This window comes from Benincasa hispida, chromosome 11 (genome assembly GCF_009727055.1).
Source record: "Benincasa hispida cultivar B227 chromosome 11, ASM972705v1, whole genome shotgun sequence".
NCBI lineage: Eukaryota > Viridiplantae > Streptophyta > Magnoliopsida > Cucurbitales > Cucurbitaceae > Benincasa > Benincasa hispida.
Genome location: NC_052359.1, coordinates 35,940,298 through 35,958,112, shown reverse-complemented (window position 1 = coordinate 35,958,112; position 17,815 = coordinate 35,940,298). Strand labels below are relative to the sequence as shown.

Here is a 17,815-nt window from a genome sequence, read left to right as displayed (position 1 = left end):
AAGCACAAGGGCTGTAGCTCAGTTGGTAGAGCACCTAATGTTTCGGTGTTTGGTCTGACTAATCGAGCTAATGAATATATCTCAATCAAGATGTAATCGAGCCGAGTTTGGACTGATACCCTGCAACCATGAACGCTAGAAACGTCTTTGATACCACTGTCGTCACACGTAACCATAGATGTGTGTCAAAGGACTAACTGATAAATAGTCTCATTCGACCACCCCAGGAGGAGGGGAGAGTAAGTAATCTTCAAAAGAGAGACTTGACCTTTCTTCTTTTTGTGTGTAGCTAAATTAGCCACTTTATGTACTAATTTAAGCATCATAGTGTAGTAGGCTTGGTATCATATCGATGCAAAGATTTCTTACGTAGATCATCTTGGAAGATATCAAGACCTCATACTTGAGGTCAAGGCCACTGAGCATCCATAGTGAATTCCAACACGGATGAGATCCAAGCGACAACATCTATAGATAATTCTTCCACATATAAATTTATTGTTTTGCTATATACATTGGACTTAGACAAAGAATTCAACTCTTATACATATAAATCATGATAAAAAAAATTGAAAAGAAATAGACTTAATTTTCAAAACTTAAAATAAAAGACGAAAAGATTATGAAATAAGACCTTTTAATTTTTAATTTTTTTTCACTCAAAGCGTACATTTCATCAAGTATGTTTCTTTAAGATTTGAATGGTTTATTTGGTTACGTCATCAAAATTTCAAGAATATTCATAAGGATACAAAAAGAAATAAAATCCAAGAAGAATATATATGATAATTGAAAAAGGAGAAACGATTAATTTTGCAGGCTGTGGGGTTCGAACCCACGCGCACTCATGTGCAGAAGATCTTAAGTCTTCCCCCTTAACCTCTCGGGCAAACCTGCTGTTTAATTCTAAAATTTACCATAAAATATATACTTTATATAATTTATTATCCAATTTATTGTTTATTTTGTTTATGTAATCAAATGTCTAGTTAGATTTAAATTCTTTGAATATATATATATATATATTTAACTTCTACATTGCTTTTACTTATTTCGTCAGCTTTTTGTTTTAGAACATTATTAACAGTTTGTAACAAGTAAAATATAGAAGTTAATCTAGAATTGTGGCATTTTTTTTTTTAAAAAAGGTTGCTAAATCCTTTTATCGTCACTAAATATTTTTTTGCAACGAAAATAGAGCTTTAGTGACAATTTAATTTGTCGCTAATTGTAATGTTTGTTTACTTTCAACTTTTTTCTCCTTTTTTTAGTTCAAGTTAACATTGATTCTTAGATTGTCATAAATAACATTGTATCCAATAAATTTGATAAAATATTGTCATGACTTTGAAATTTTAGAATTAAAGGGTTTTCTTTTAAAGAAACAAACTTTAAATTATGATTTTTGCAACCATTACTTTTTTAAAGGTACATGTGGACACAAATGATTAAAACTTAATTGCGGAAGAACTAAAAGGACCGAAAGTTAAACGAAAATAAGATTTATACTTGAAAATTTTCAAAAAAATTAAAGAGTTTGACATTTAATAAGAGGGGGTCAATCAATGCTTCTAGTTTTATTATTTCAAAAAAAAAAAAAAAAAGCTTATTTCATTTTAACATGAAAAGATATATAATTTCATCTGAAATACTTGTTGAATTTTCAAAAATATTTTTACAACTTCAGCATTTTTGTCATGAGTGTTAGACTGTTAGTTAAGTCTTAAAATGAAGGATGAACAACAAAAATGGATCTTTTTATAGATTCATATCACAAATGTCCATATTGTCAGCTTTATGACTTCTAATCATACTATATAATTTGATCATAATAAATGTTTATTTAATGATGTTTTTAGTGTTTTAAAGTGTCTATAGCTTAGAGGTCGGAGAGGCAATTTCAATGCACTTTGAATTACTCAAATTGGACGTCAAATAAAGAAGTTGCAACCAAAAAAAGATTTAAAAGAAAACTTTGATGTGGTAGTGACATGTCAAGCGTGGATAACTAAGATGACACATGACAAATTATTGAAGAGAGATGAAAAGAAAAAGGAAAGGAGAAAGGTGGGATCACTTACAATCAAACGAGATTGCAATATATGACATCCCAAATTGTTTTAATTTAAAAAAAGAATAAAAGTGATTCGTTCCAAAATCCCATTCTTAATCTTTTTCCTTCCTAAATTTAATCTCCTTATTTTCTCTCTCCATTTAATCTCAACCATCCATTCCTTTTACCCTAAATCTAATGGTTGATGTTAAATCATTCAAATTTTATAATGATAACTTTCATCCTTCTAGCCACCTCTTTGAAGAAATAAGAAAAAGATTCTAGCAAACATATTCCTCCAAGTGTAAAGAATTTCATTTTTCTCTTATTCTTTTCAATTTTTACAAGTGTAATAATCGAGAGAAAACTCTTAGAGTGTCATAGAGCTAAATTTGTGAATTCTACCTACTTAGAGGTGATTTTTTAAAAAAATTCTAATTTTTCATTGGGTTTTGTATTAAGGTGTGAGTACACTTTGGATTGTGAGAAAAAGGAAATTGGTTAGATCCTGAACCAATGAAAAGGATCCAGTTTCTCTTTAGCCTAAGTGAAAAAAAAAAAGAAAGCGTGTAGGTTTTGTTCTCATCTACAAAAAAAATTTTTCTAAATAAAATAACCAAGGAGTCTTGGAGAATAGAAGTACGTACATTGTTGAACCACTATAAATTTCAGTATCTTCTTTTTCCTAAATTTCTTTTACTTTTGCACTTAGTTTTCTTTTCCAATTTTTAAAGAGGGGCATGTAGGTTTTTAAAATTCAAGTTTAGTTGTCAGATCAATAAGAATTTTAAAGTTAAAATTGGTAAACAAACCTATTCCCCACCCCTAATATTAGATCCTACACATATTTGTGAATATTTCATATTTAGACCCTTCTAAGAAAAGTTGTGAGGTTTTCCTTACAAAGTTACCCCTATTGACATTTTTTGAAAAAAGCTATTTAGCATTTTTGGTTAAAATGCAAATTTGTTCTAATTAGGATTTAGTTACTATGGTTTGATAAAACTTTCGTAAATAGTTTCTAGATTTATCAAAGTATAGAGATTATTTATAAGGGTTTTATCAAATCATAAGAACTAAATTCTAATATTTTAAATTATAAGGACTAAATTTTAACTTTCTCTAAATGATAGAGACAAGATAGTATCCATGTTGACGTTCTCTATTCATATTTATTATCTAATATTTTTCATTAGACTTGATTCATTTTATATGGTAACTTATGTCACTATTTGTTATAGAATTAATTGAAAAAAAAGATCATATTCTTCAATTGACTATTCCTATTACAAATAACATTTTTATAATGATTACACAAGTCATTGTTTTAACCTAATGAATCATTTTCGCCTGATGTTTTATTTGAAGAATGAATATAATATGATAAAAAAAATGTATTAGGTATATATTGACTCTAATTTGAGACTCATCAACAGCCGAAAAACTTATTGGTTACCTCTCTAAATTTGAGAGAGATATTGACTCACAGATAGACCATCGTTCCTACTTTATAATTGAGTTTTAAACCCATAATTTGCACAATGGTTTTAGAATCATAAGCATGGTTCAAAGAGTACCAAATAGTAGCAACAATGTTTAATTTAAATTCACTATTTCACCCGTTTTTTCTTTAGATAAAGAAGAATATATCCAACACATGGTAAATTAAACAATTCTAGTATGAACACTATGTCAATTGAGCTACGCTTTTGTTAGTCAAATTAGGAATAATTCATTCATATTATCTCTCCAAAAATTAATGTGTTCTAATTCCTTAAGATCATTTACTCTCTTTCTATCCTTCTAAATATAAATCTAATACAACTAAAAAAATTAACTTCATCATACACAACAATAATATTTAACCACAAAAAAAAAAAAAAAAAAAAAACTCAAACCAACAATAAAATCATAATTATAGACAACAAACAAAATATTCATACAAAAAATCTCTATAAACCATAATCATAAATATAACAATTAAATCAAAACTCAAACAACCAATCATCATACAACAATAAAACTTAAACCCAACGATCCTCCAAATCTTTACCAAAATATATATAATATATATATATATATATATATATATATAATATATATATATTATATATATTAATAATAAATAAAGAACAAAATACAAAGAACAAGATATCCATTAATCTCAACAAGTAAACCAAACATGTAAATCACACCCATAAATGTAAAGCTTAACAACCATATTAATTGTTTCTAGATAATCTAACCACCAAAAATTCAAATCTCACTAACAATTCAAATATCAACAACGAAAAATGAAAATCTCACGCTAAAATTTTCTAAAGAAATGTAACAACAAGCAACAAATTACACCAAAGTTTAAATAAAAATGTAAATCTCAACAGCCATTCCAAACATTTCAAAATAAGAATTGAAAATGAAAAAATATTTCGACTTATAGAGAAAGATGGAGGGAGGAGGTTAAGGGAGAAGAGGGTTGGCCGATTTCGATGGAGTGTTAGTGGGGGAGTTAGAGGGGCTGATCGACGGGGAGTTCAAGCGACAGGGGTGTCGGTGGTGGGTTTAGAAGGGGCTGGCTGGCGAGGGTTAAGGCACGAGAAGGATGGGCGTCGGTGAAGTTAAAAGGAGGGTAGGCAGCGGTGATCGTGGCAGGGGGCTTGACGGGCGCTACGACGAAGGGAGAGGGGGTTGACAGGTTGGGCGGCACGACATAAATGGAGCTCGAGGGTTGCGCGGGTATGAATGTTGGGCGGCAGAGAGGTGGAGCTCGAGGGTTGTACGACAGAGAGGGGAAGGAATTTTGACAAAAGAAGTTAGAGAGGGAAGGTGAAATTTTAGGGTCAAAATTTTAGATATGTCGACCCCTAAGTGAGGTGTCTGCAAATTTCACTCAGTCGTCGGCTATGAAGCATAGATATTTCATGTGAAGTAAAGAATGACACGTATACTTTCAAATACCTATCTGATATGCGATTTAACTTATCTATTAAAAAGACAAGTAACTCATCTAATCTTTCCTAATATAATATTAGACAACTTATTTAAAAAGCTCACTACTCGAGTTCAATTAAAAGAAATAATAATAATAATAATGAACCAAATCCTAGACTAGAATCATCTCATCTCCTTCTGCTATGCCAATGGTAAGAAATACACCCTCGGTAGAGGCCCCACAGTTTTGTATAATTGGTATAGATATTTATTGCTGAAGAGGCTTTGACTCGTTGTCAAATTCCTTTTATAGTGATGGATTTTTTGGTTTCGGTAATTTTCTTGTATCGTGTGATCCAAACAATGCAATTTTAAAAAACATGATTGCATCCAAATTTAGACTTTTAAATTTTATAATGTAGAATTATATTAAATAAAGATAAAAACATTTAGAAATACAGAATGTCATATTATAACTTCAATTCAAATTTTTAAAATTAAAATATGTATTATGCAATATATAATAAATTATATAATGTTACAAAATAATAATTATATAATTTTTTAATATAAAATATGTTTATAAATTAATTAATAATAGTCCATTTTTCAATAATTTTTAGTGGGTAATTACAACTAATTTTATAATTTATAAATATAATATCAAACACATTTTAACCAATTAATTGTCTAAATTAGAATTTAGTTTTTGACTTTTCTACCAAATATATACATAAAAACATGAAATACTTTGTTTTCATCAAATCCTTTTTTGTTTGTTTTTTTTTTTTTTTTTTCCAAATTTATGTTTTTAGATTTCCTACCAAATAGACCCTAAAATATTTTGAACTTAGAGAAAGGAAACTTCTTTTTGGCCATATATTATATATTTTAGGTTAAACTATAAAAAACACCCTTTAACTTTGTCATTTGTTCCAAAAATACTTCCGTACTTTTAAAAGTTACAATATAATTGTTCCTAACCTTTTGTAAGTGTTCCAAAACTACCTTTAGAATAAATATCCTCTAGAATTTTGAACAAAAATCAAGATTTAAAACTATGTGTGGTGTGACCTACAACAATGTGGGAATTTAAATGAAACAAGAAATTGAAGCTTCGATTACTTTCGATTTCAAAGGAAGCTAATTAGTAATTACGACTTGACTAAACACACTTTGGCTATTGGAAGATTAGCAGCATCTTACGATTACACATTTCCATTAAACATGGAAAGGGAAGCAATCAAAATGAGGAGCCTAAAGCTGGCCGAAGGAGTGCGCAAAATATGCGAGCGATCCGACAAGCGGGGCATTAATGTAAGTCGACGGTTCGGATTGCTCGAAATCCGATCGATCATCTGGAAATTCGTCGTTCCGATCGGGCCCTCCGACCACCGCGCCCACCAGAATGTTGGGGTTGGGGGAATTGGAATCCATGGCGGAGAAGCCGGTGGAGCAGTCGATCTTGGCCGGATGCTCTGCAATCGATGGCAGCGATGAGCCTCTGTGGTGGATTCTCTGTGGGTAGCGGCCGCCGTATCCGACCATGTATGACATCTTCAATGGATTCTCTCCCAGCAAGTAATCGATCTGCACACAACCCAAAATTTATTTAAATTCTGTTTTAATTTTTTTCTCAAAAAAATAAAAACAAAATTTTAAATTTGTTAAAATTTTATCGGATAGGTTATTTAAAAAATTTAAGGACTTATTAAACAATTTAGAAACCAAACAACGTGAACCTCAAATTTTAGGGATTATACTAGTAATTTAACCTCTTTTCGTTTTTTTTTGTCAAGTAACTTCTAGATGTAAACTTTAAAATTTAAAGACTTTGAGATAATTTTTAAAGTTGAGAGATCAAATAGATACAAATTATTTATAAATTAAATGTAAAGTAAATACATAAAAAGTTCATAACACAAAAATAATTATATTTTAAAGTTAAAAATTTAAAATGAATATTTTAAAGGTTGAACCACTAAGGACTATTTGGATAATTATTTAGGTCCAGTTTTTTAAATTTTAGTTATTCATTTTTTAAAATTAAATATATAAACACTATTTTTATTTTCAAATTTCTTTATTTATTATCTTCTGTCTTACCAATTATTTAAAAAATCAAGCCAAATTTTGAAAACTAAAAAAATAGCTTTTAAAATCATGTTTCCATTTTTGAAATTTGGCTAAGAATTCAACCATTGTACTTGATAAATATGCAAATAATTGTAAAAAATTTGGAGGAAATAGACTTAATTTTAGAAAATCAATAACAAAAAATGAAATAATTACTAAACGGACCCTTAGTCTTTGAAAAGTAAACTTATAAACACTAATTTCACTCATAAATTTGTGCTGTCAATTTTCTACTCATGCTTTAAATAATAGTCAAATTTGAAAACTAAAATAGTAGTTATCAAAAACTTATTTTACTTCTAGAATATAACTAGAGATTGAAATAAAAAATTGAGAGGAAAAAAAACATAAGCTTTAAAAAAAGGAAATTGTATTGTATGACAAATACATTTTAAGAAACCAAAGTCATGACTTTTAACTTTTTTGTAATTGCAGGTGTGACAATCATATAACAATTATATAGAAATTAAATAACAATTACATAGAAATCACATAAGAATCAAATTTTCAGGCGAAATTTTTTTGACATGTTTGCAAAAAAAAAAAAAAGTAAAATCTAAGAACATGAGTTCAATTTTTAATTTTTTTTTATTAAAGTTGCAATTGTTTCAAAAGAAGAAAAAAACGAAACCACCAACAAATGGGTGCTAAAATAAAAGTAATGGTTTTAAAGTTTAAATGAATATAATTGAAAAATAAACAAACCTGTTTCTTAGCAATGGATCGTAGAATGTTGGGAGTGATGGTTCGGCCAGTGCAGTCGACAGTTGTGTGAGCAGAGGTTAGGTATTTGGCATAGCTTAATACTAGAAATGAGGTTGACGTCACATACTGCATGTTGCTATCACCCATTTTAAATAAAAGACCTCCTGCATGTATTTAAATAAGATAAATATTTGAATACTAGTTCGACTCTACCTATCTTTATGCAAAAAAAAATAAATAAATAAATAAATTATTTTCTTTTTTTCTTTAACTATGTAACAAATAAAGATTATATGAGAAATAGGTGTAGCCTAATCTTTTATGTTCATATAATTCAATTCTCTTAATTGAAGAACCTCATTTTACTATTTTTCAAATGATAAATACAAAATATTAAAAATACCATATAGGTATTTTGTACTTGGTTTCATTTTAGTTTACTGTATACCATTAAATGTCAAAATTTAGTCTCCACCTTTTTAGTAAATATTAAAACTCACTATTTGAGGTAACTTTTAATCGGAGTTAGTTAAGTGAATAGTTTTCACAAACAAGAAAAAGACCCAATAAAATTGTTTTCTAAATTTATAGAAGAAAGTTTAAGGTTAAGAATTGGTTTCTAAACTTTTTATTTAGGATTGTTGTAGCTTTCAAAATAATTGTTGGTAGACATGTTTTTATAAAAATCAACCGTGAAATGAAGTAAAATAGTATTTGATAAATTTTAATTTTAAATAAAAAACTAGTTATGGTGTTTGGTAAGTTTTTGGTAAGTCAGTACTGAATTAGTGTAATGTAGTTATTATAAACCAAACTAGAGTTATCGTTTTAATTTTTTTCACATGGATAATTAACTTATCATTTATTTGAAATTATATATGATTTAAATTCTAACTAATGTTATTTAATATAAATTATTTGATAATTTTTTTTAAAAAATAATTGTTATAAAAAATAGAATTTGAAAATACCTAACAAATTATATTAATTTGAAATAATATTATTAAAATATATTTATTTAAAAAAGTAAAGAAGTTAGTAAATTTTTAGAAAAGTCAAATATAAAAGCTAGTATCTATTAACTTTTACATGTTAACTAAAATTAAGAAATAAATCTGATAGATTATTAAATAATTCATTTTACCAAATAAGGAAAGTAGTTGAGATTTTCCATAATAACTTTTTACGATTTCAATCGCAATCCTAAATGGAACCTAGGTTAGTAATGATTTAGTGAATGCATTTTCAAATTTGTAAAATTTAGTATGCTGAACTTTTATTAATAACGATTTAGTCTCTATATTTTACAATTTGTAATGGTTTAGTTTTTATACTAAAAAATTTCATCAATTTAAGAGTTAATTTTTATTACAAACTTTGTTTTTATTAAAGTTTATAAATAAATTTGATTCTCGATCAGTTTATCAATCTATAGGTGTAAGAAATTTTATTAAATCATACAAATATTTTCCACGTCATGGACTTAGTCGTTAAATTGTATAAAATATATAGACTAAATTGTTTATTTTATGGAAGTTCAGGGACACTAAAAGTGTTGTTTTAACCAAGGTTAATAGAAACTAATTTTTTCAATAAAGATTATTTTTAAGCTTGATTAAAGATACATAGAAATTTGGGGATTTAAAAGTAAAAAGTTATAAAGTAGAGTAGCATAATGATATTTTGACAAAAAATTTAATAAATATGAAAGAGTTGAGAGACCTGGGGTGTATTGAGCAGAGGAGAAAGGAGCGCCTGGTATGAGAGAACATATGAAATTATCTGCATGACCTTTATACTCATGAAGAGACTTCTCATTTTGGATTAAGAATGCCTGAATTTTGGTTTATAAATCAAATTACACTTTATAAAATGGAATTTGTTATAAATGTACAATTTTATGAGGTTGAAGTTTAATCTCAACCAGTAATCATTGAATTGAATAGAAAAATTCAAACAATACTTACAGAGACTAATTTACACTTTATTTTCTTTTTTTTTTTTTTTTTTTGATGTTATATATATATATATATATATAGTTATTTATTTCCTAATATGTGGAGTACAAGAATTAAACCTTAGAGTTGAAAATACAAAGTTTAGTACTATTTTATAAGGGTATTCAAATAATCCAATAATCCGAATAACCTGAAATACCCAATCCAAAATGTAAGGATTTGGTTGAATTAATTTTGTTCTTAGGCTGGGTTGGGTTAAACTTTTTCTATTGTTGGGTTGGGCTGGATCATATATTAACAAAAAAAAATTTGGGTTGTCTCCATCTAAATCGAATTCTTTGTTTAAAATTTGATTACTTTATATTAATTAATTATTGAATTTTTTGATATATTTCATTTAAATTTTTTACAAAATTTATCTTTATTTAAAATTTGCAATAAATATCATTTATATTTAGTATTTAACATTTGAATTTTATGGGAGGTAAGTTATTAGTCATATGTTGTATATAAATTTACATAATTTTAATTAAAAAGAAAAAAATAAGTTATAATCTCACAACCCAACCCAACATGAATTTTAAGGGTTGAGTTGGGTTAGGTTTGAGACTTTATTTGAGTTTTTTTTTTTATTGTCAATCCAACCAATTCGAATTTTCAAATGAGTTCAAAAAATATCATCAACTCAATTCAATTCATGTACACCTCTCTTCTACAATTTTACGTATTAAATTATTAAAGTCGTTTTTTTTTAAAAATTCAGAATCACTACCGAAACATACTTTTTCATCCTTCAATTTAATCAGTTTAATATGTAACTTTACATTTATTTTCATACTATGAAAATGATTCTAAATAATTAAAGATATGTAAAAGTAATTTTAATATTTTAAAATCACTTTAAGAAAAAGTGTTTTGCCTTAACAAAATGAAAACAAAAACTATTTTCAAACTCGTTACAATAGTTGTCACATGATAAAGCTGTCAGTCTGTTTCAAAAGCTGCATAAATAAAATTAAAATACTTTGGTTTAGAGGATTATAAAATACTTAATAAAAAAAGAAAGCAGATGTAAATACCAAACTAGATTTAAAAATTGCTTAAAAAAAGATTTAAAAATATTTCTCCAGAACAGCTTTAAAATTAAAGAAATATATAAAGTTCCAATCCCAAAATCTTAACACTTTTACAATTATTTTTGGACTTATTTATTTATTTTATGTAATACTAAAACTCCAAACTGATCCTCACAAATAGTTTATGGTTTCATTTATTTTATTACGCCCCTTAGAATTGAGTACATAAAATTAAAAATATAAAAATATAAAAATATATCTGTTTAAAAATCAACATTTTATTTTCTTAAATGAACTAAAAATTAAAAAAAAGAATTTTAAAAACAAAATATAGAATAATTAGCAAGAGTACTAAAAATTCATTGTAAAGAAAACCAAAAAATTAGAAACATTATTTATTAAAATAAGTTAAACATAAACTTTCACACTTGTGTCAAATAGGCAATTCAACCTAAAAAAGTATCTTATTCATCAATGAATTTTTAATTTTGTGTCTAATAAATTCTTACACTTTCGATTTTATGTTTAATGAATTTTTACGCTTTCAATTTAGCATCTAATGAGCCATTAACTATTTGACAATGTTTAAAATTAATAAATTTATTAGATGCAAAATTGAAAATTTATGAAAAAAAAGAGAAATTTTCACGTATAGAAAAAATGTCAAACTATTTACACCAATAGACCTCTATCAACGTCTATCACATGATATTATTGATAGACTGTTTCTATCACTAATAAAACGCTAATAGACTTCTATCAGCCTCTATTAAGATTAAATTTTGCCATTTTAGTGTCACTATTTTTCCTTATTTTTCTAGAAAATATTCCTCTACAAAATAATTAGTAGTAAGATTAAAAAAAAAAAGTACCTTGGAAAGAAGAATTCTTGCTCCAACATGCTTGTTATCCCAACCAAAAGCATTGTCAAACTCAACACCTCCAAGATTCTGCCCATTCTCTTGAATATAATTCAAGTAGCTACCATTCTTTGTAGCTCTATATAGCCAAGCAGCACCCCACAATAGCTCATCCTGCCATTAATTCTCAAACCAAATTAATATTAAAATCATCCAATCTTCAGCTTCTTCAACAATTTCAATTATTCCATGGTCAAATATGGTGAAAAGGAAATTACTTGATAACCAGAGAAAGAGCAGTAAAAAGGGCAGACATAATTCTTCAGTCCATTGCTGTAGGATCCTCTGTACTTATCAGCAAATTCAAATACCTAATTCCCCAAAACAAAACCCAATTCAGATTTGAGAAGCAAAATATTAAGTTTGTTTAATATTTGTTTCTCCATTTCTCATTTCTTGTTTTCAATTTTTGTGGAACGTGTTTGTTTGTATTAGATGACATAATATTAAATTTGTATTCATCTATCAACTATTTTTTTGGTCAATCGGAGATTTAACATGATATTAGAGTAGGTAATCCAAAAGGTCTTGTGTTCAAACCCTAAAATATTCAATATAATATTAAATTTGCCTTCACTTATTAACTTAACCTTTTGGGTTAATTGGTGATTTAACAATTCAATAATTACTCTTTGTTTCTCAGTTTTTTTGGTTGAAAAAAATAATGTTTTTATTTTTTTCTCCTCAAAGTTTTACCCTTATAGCTCTTTTGATTAAGATGTTGGAGTAGGTGGGATCAGATCTTTTGAAGACTAACGAAGCAGAAGCAAGAGCAGCTGCAGTTTCAGCTGCTACTTCAGAACCAGGAGTGTTCTTGTCTATTTTCAATACAGTTCTTGGAGTGTCCATGTCTTCTGGCCTCTCCCAACAAGCATGGTCCTTATTGGCATCACCCACCTACAAAACCACCGAACCAATTCTTTTATATATCTCTACAATGATATGATATTATACAAGTTTATTTTAAAATTATTGATTTCATGATATATTCTTAACTATTACAATTATGGATCTTTCTGATTAATCCTATATAATATAAAATGATCATGTTGTCATAATGGAAAAATGAGAACATGTTTGGAAGTGCTTTTGAAGTGTATTTTAAAGTTTGTTTGGATTATTATTTTGCAAGTGAAAAAAAAATTTCTTAAAATATATTTTCTTTTTAAATCTTTTTCTTTTTTTATTTTTGCATAAATATTGTTTAGAATTAGAACACTTAAGTTCATTTACATTTTCTCGAAAATGTTTCTATGCATCAAATTTGTTTGGTTGAATGCTTCAATAAATGTCAAATTACCATATTTGTACTCACAATACTATGATTGGCCAACGGGTGGCATCGATGGAAAAGTGAAGGTATAGTGCAAGGATATTTTAGTCATTTTAATATATCATGAAATTTTGAAAGAAATTTTCAAAAGACAATAATTAGGCGTAGACTAACTAAACCTAACTCTATTCTCTCCCCTTTCTTACGCACTAAAAGTAAAAATAGAAAAAACCAATTAAACTTTTTTGTAAAATTTTTTACCGCATGACACATTTTTATTGAGTATTATCAGAGTTGCACAAAAGATAGATGTACCACCAAATTTTTTTAATCACACTCGGAAACCTTGTTTGAGAATTTGGGTTAAAATGTTTCACACTTTATTTTTCCAAAATCAAAATATTAAGAATAAAGAAGTATTTGAAAGGAGAAAATGAAGTGAGACCTGAACAAAAATGGTGTCAGGAAGAGCAGTGGATTTGAGGAGATAATCAGTGGCCCAACGAATGGCTTCTTTAGAATTATTGAGCTCATTTTTCATTACTCCGCCAAACTCAATAACACTCCATGAAAGCATAGTGGTGGTGAAAGCCATAGGAAACCCAAACTTCACATTATCCCCAGCATCATAGTACCCACCAACCAAATCAACCTACACCATTTTCCATCAATTCCATCACTTAGCTTAAAAATGTTAGAATGAATAACACAACGTAATCGATTTAAGCTTTTGAGTTTAGTAGTGAATTGACTTACATTCATCGTTGAGCCGTCGAGTAAACCAGAGTCTTTCCTCCAAGTCATCTTTTGATTTGGAGGAAGCTTCCCGGACCTTTGGCCTTGGAAGAAGAGGATCGATTTGGCAAGAGCGTCTCTATAGTTATGAGGGGTAAAATGAGGGCGGCGATGGTGGCCAACGGTTGCGGGAGATGCATCGGAAAGGGTGAGAAGAAGGAAAGAGAAGGCAATGAGTTTGAAAGAAAGGGGCGAAAGAGCCATGTTTTTGGTTTGGTTGAGGTGCAATTCGGTGGTGGACATGAAGGAGTATTTATAGAGCAAAACGCTAAAGAGAAAAACGTTATCTTTTTGGTCACTTACAGTCATCATGAAGTCCATATGTTTGCCAAGGACTGCCTTGTTCAACACTATAAAAGTTAGTTAGAATTAAAAAATTTAAGAAATCACTAAAATAAAATAAAATGAATTATGATATTTTTTTTAAAAAAATGATTTATGGTACAATTTTATAAAACATTCTTGGTTAAAGTATCACTTTGAGGATGATTTAATTTTACAATTTTAATCTTTCTTCTTTTGAAGAATCTTAAATTTAGTCTATTAATTGTTTGATTTTTTTTCAAAAAAATTGATTTTTTATTAATATTTTCACTATAAATTTTGAAAGTATGTACGCATATTATATTTCATTGAATAAAAGTTATTATTATTATTTAGCCAGTTTCAATAAAAATTAATTTGAGAAACTAAAATTAAGATTTATTAAAAGTATAAGGATTAAAACTGGACATTTTAAAGTACAATAACTAAAATTGGACTAACCTTAAAATAGAGGGATCAACATGGTATTTTAACCAACATTCTTTCGTCCCTCCATTTTTTTTATAGATCAAAATACTATTTTGGTCTATGTATTTTAAGTTTTGTTTTATTTTAGTCGATGTAATTTCAAGTATAATTTTAGTCCATATACCTATAAGGAATCTCAAAATTAATCTATGGAACTAATTCATAGTTGAATATTTTGTTATCCACTTTGACTTCCTATTAAAGTTTTCAAAACTAGACGAACTAAGAAAATACTTCAAATTCAAGTGTTTCGTTTAACAAAAGTGAAAACCAAAATTAAAAATTTGAAAGGAAACAAACGTTAATTTAAAAAACATACTACTAAAAACAAAATGGATATTAAACCGAGCTTGAAAATGAATATTTTAGAAATTGAGAAACTAAAATTTAAATAGATTTGAATATTTAAAAATTTAAGAGAGAGAGAGAGAGAGAGAGAGAGAGGGAGATTTCACCATTATTTACCTAAATTTATCTCTTGAGAATTTAAAAATTTATGAATTGTAATTTTTTACCATATATACTTGTTCTATAATGTTGGAGAAAGGGGGTGGAGAAAATATGGAGATGATATTGAAGATCTTTGAGTTCAGAGACTAAGTCACAAAATGGTTGGTTGATGCCCATAAAATGAATACCTCTCATTTCTACTTGGGAAATGGAGCTTCTTATTCAACTACATTACCCAAAACACATCAAATTCTCCCATCCCCATATTTCTATGACATATATATCCAACACATTGTATCTTAACCCATGTTGTATATATCTATTTATATATTAAAAAAATTTGACTATTCACATCAAGCCTTGGTTCACACCTTTCATTTAACAACATCAATTACTAACCACAATTTGTACTTGAATTATTGGAGTTTACATATTCCTTTGTTGCAATCATTCTTTAACTGAGCATAGTTTAGCAGTAATAATTGTCCTATATCTCTACTCTTGAGGTCTGATGTTCAAATCCAAATACTCCACTCGTACTAAAAGAATAATGGTTCAAATATCATTCTTATATACACTCACAAGACTTTTAGGGTTTGTTTGGAATAATAGAATAAAAAGTGTTTTTCAAAAAAATCGTTTATATTAAACTCTTTTGATAAAAAGAGTTAAAATACACTTTTAAAAGTGTTTCAAAAGTTACCAAATACCTCAAACTCTTTTTTAAAATACTTTGTTTTCGAATACTTGAAAAGTTAAACCAAACATGTCATTAAAAAGAAAAATATTGCATACTGAAACATCAAATAGTAAAGATTTAAGAAATCATAAACAAAAACTTCACCTAATTGATTTACTTTTTTAAAAAATATTCTAAAAAAAGAAATACTAAAACCTAACCAAACACATTTGATCCTAAACAAAACTTAAATGATTACTATGAGCCGATAAGCATTTTGTTATTGATTATTATTGTGGTTGTTGTTTTTAGAAATTAGTTATAAGCTTATAAACACGACACCAACCTATAGTTTTCTTACTATATTACCAAAAAGCCATTTTTGTAAAGAATCGAACATAATTTTTAAACATAAAAAATAAAATAGTTATCCAATGACATAAAATAACAAAATTCCAAAAGTAGTTTGAAATTTTATGGTAAGGACAAAGAAAAAGGCAAGGTGAAATTCAATATAATGTTGAATTCAAAGATGAAATGGTGAAGCAAAGTGCATGTTTGTTAGAGGGAGGGCTTCCATTTCCATGTGCATCAAATAATGCATAATACTCTCTCCCACATGCAAAAGCATTTGCAGTTCATGTTCTTGTTATCTCTACCTTACATGCTTCTCTGTAAAACAGAGGGATAAACCTTATTTTCAACATCTCTACATACAACAAACAGATCAAAAGCTGACATACAAAAGGAAAAAAAAAAAAAAAAATTCCAACTTTTTCACAAATGATCTCATCCCAATTTTGTGGATCTAGTCTTTTTTTTTTTTTTTTTTTGTCATTTGATTACATTTTTATTCACTACAAAAAAAATTGAGCTATTTCGACAATATTTTATCGGAAGATATAAAAAACCTTTGAGAAAGATATACATTTATTGAAGGTATTGGAAAAACCTTTAAGAAATATATGTGTTTTATCGAAGGTTAATAAAAACCTTTGAAAAAGATATATATTTATTGGAGTTGGTTTTGAAGAAACCTTTGAGAAATATGTAGTTTTTATCGAAGGGTAATAAAAACCTTTAAGAAAGACATACATTTATCGGAGGCTTTGATAAATCATTTGAAAAATATGCACCTTTTATTGAAGGTTAATAAAAACCTTTGAGAAAAATTAGGATCGTGAAGATGTGTTAGACGATCGTGAAGATGTGCGCAGCGTTAAACGATGAGGAGTGACGCGCTAGACGATCGGGCTATACAATAGGCAAAGTATTGCACGATCAATGAAAGCGCTAGACGATAAGCGTAGAAGCTGGATGATAGCGCTAGACGATAGCCGTGCTGCGCTAAACAATGAGCAGACTTGCTACACGATAGGCAAAATACTAAGTGATGGGCATTGGGCGATAGATGTTAAGCGATGGGCGGATGCATTAGACGATCGTGAAGATGCGCGCGGTGTTAAACGATGAGGAGTGACGCGCTAGACGATCGGGCTATACGATAGGCAAAGTACTGCACGATCAGTGAAAGCACTAGACGATAAGCGTAGAAACTGGATGATAGTGCTAGACGATAGCCGTGTTACGCTAAACGATGAGCAGAGGCGCTACACGATAGGTGGAATACTAAGCGATGGGCATTGGGTGATAGACGCAGGCGCTGGACGATGACATTAAGTGATAGGCGGATGTGTTAGACGATCGTGAAGATGCGCACGACGTTAAACGATGAGGAGTGATGCACTAGACGATCGGGCTATACGATAGGCAAAGTACTGCATGATCAGTGAAAGTGTTAGATGATAAGCGTAGAAGCTGGACGATAGCGCTAGACGATAGTCGTGCTGCGCTAAACGATGAGCAGATGCACTACACGATAGCCGGAATACTAAGCGATGGACGTTGGGTGATAGACGCAGGCGCTGGGCAATGACGTTAAGTGATAGGCGGATGCGTTAGACGATAAGGTGTCAGCGCTAAATGATGGGCGCGGTAAACTAAACGATAGGCTATGCGCAAGTGATATTTATTTATTTTTATTCTG

General features: G+C 28.6%; 1 protein-coding gene and 1 non-coding gene across 2 annotated transcripts; both read right to left on the bottom strand.

The window, feature by feature from the left end:
• Positions 1-814: 814 nt before the first annotated feature.
• TRNAL-UAA lies at positions 815-897 on the bottom strand. Its single transcript has one exon. It is a non-coding gene; the product is annotated as a tRNA-Leu (tRNA).
• Positions 898-6,054: 5,157 nt separating this feature from the next.
• On the bottom strand, positions 6,055-14,059 carry LOC120091653 (endoglucanase 17-like). The gene is made up of 8 exons (XM_039049755.1): positions 13,809-14,059; positions 13,498-13,704; positions 12,476-12,676; positions 11,998-12,090; positions 11,732-11,893; positions 9,548-9,659; positions 7,826-7,989; positions 6,055-6,574 (listed from the first exon to the last, which is right to left on the bottom strand). The coding sequence occupies exons 1-8, from the start codon at positions 14,049-14,051 to the stop codon at positions 6,242-6,244; spliced, it is 1,515 nt and encodes a 504-aa protein (XP_038905683.1). The 5' UTR covers positions 14,052-14,059; the 3' UTR covers positions 6,055-6,241.
• Between the last annotated feature and the right edge of the window lie 3,756 nt (positions 14,060-17,815).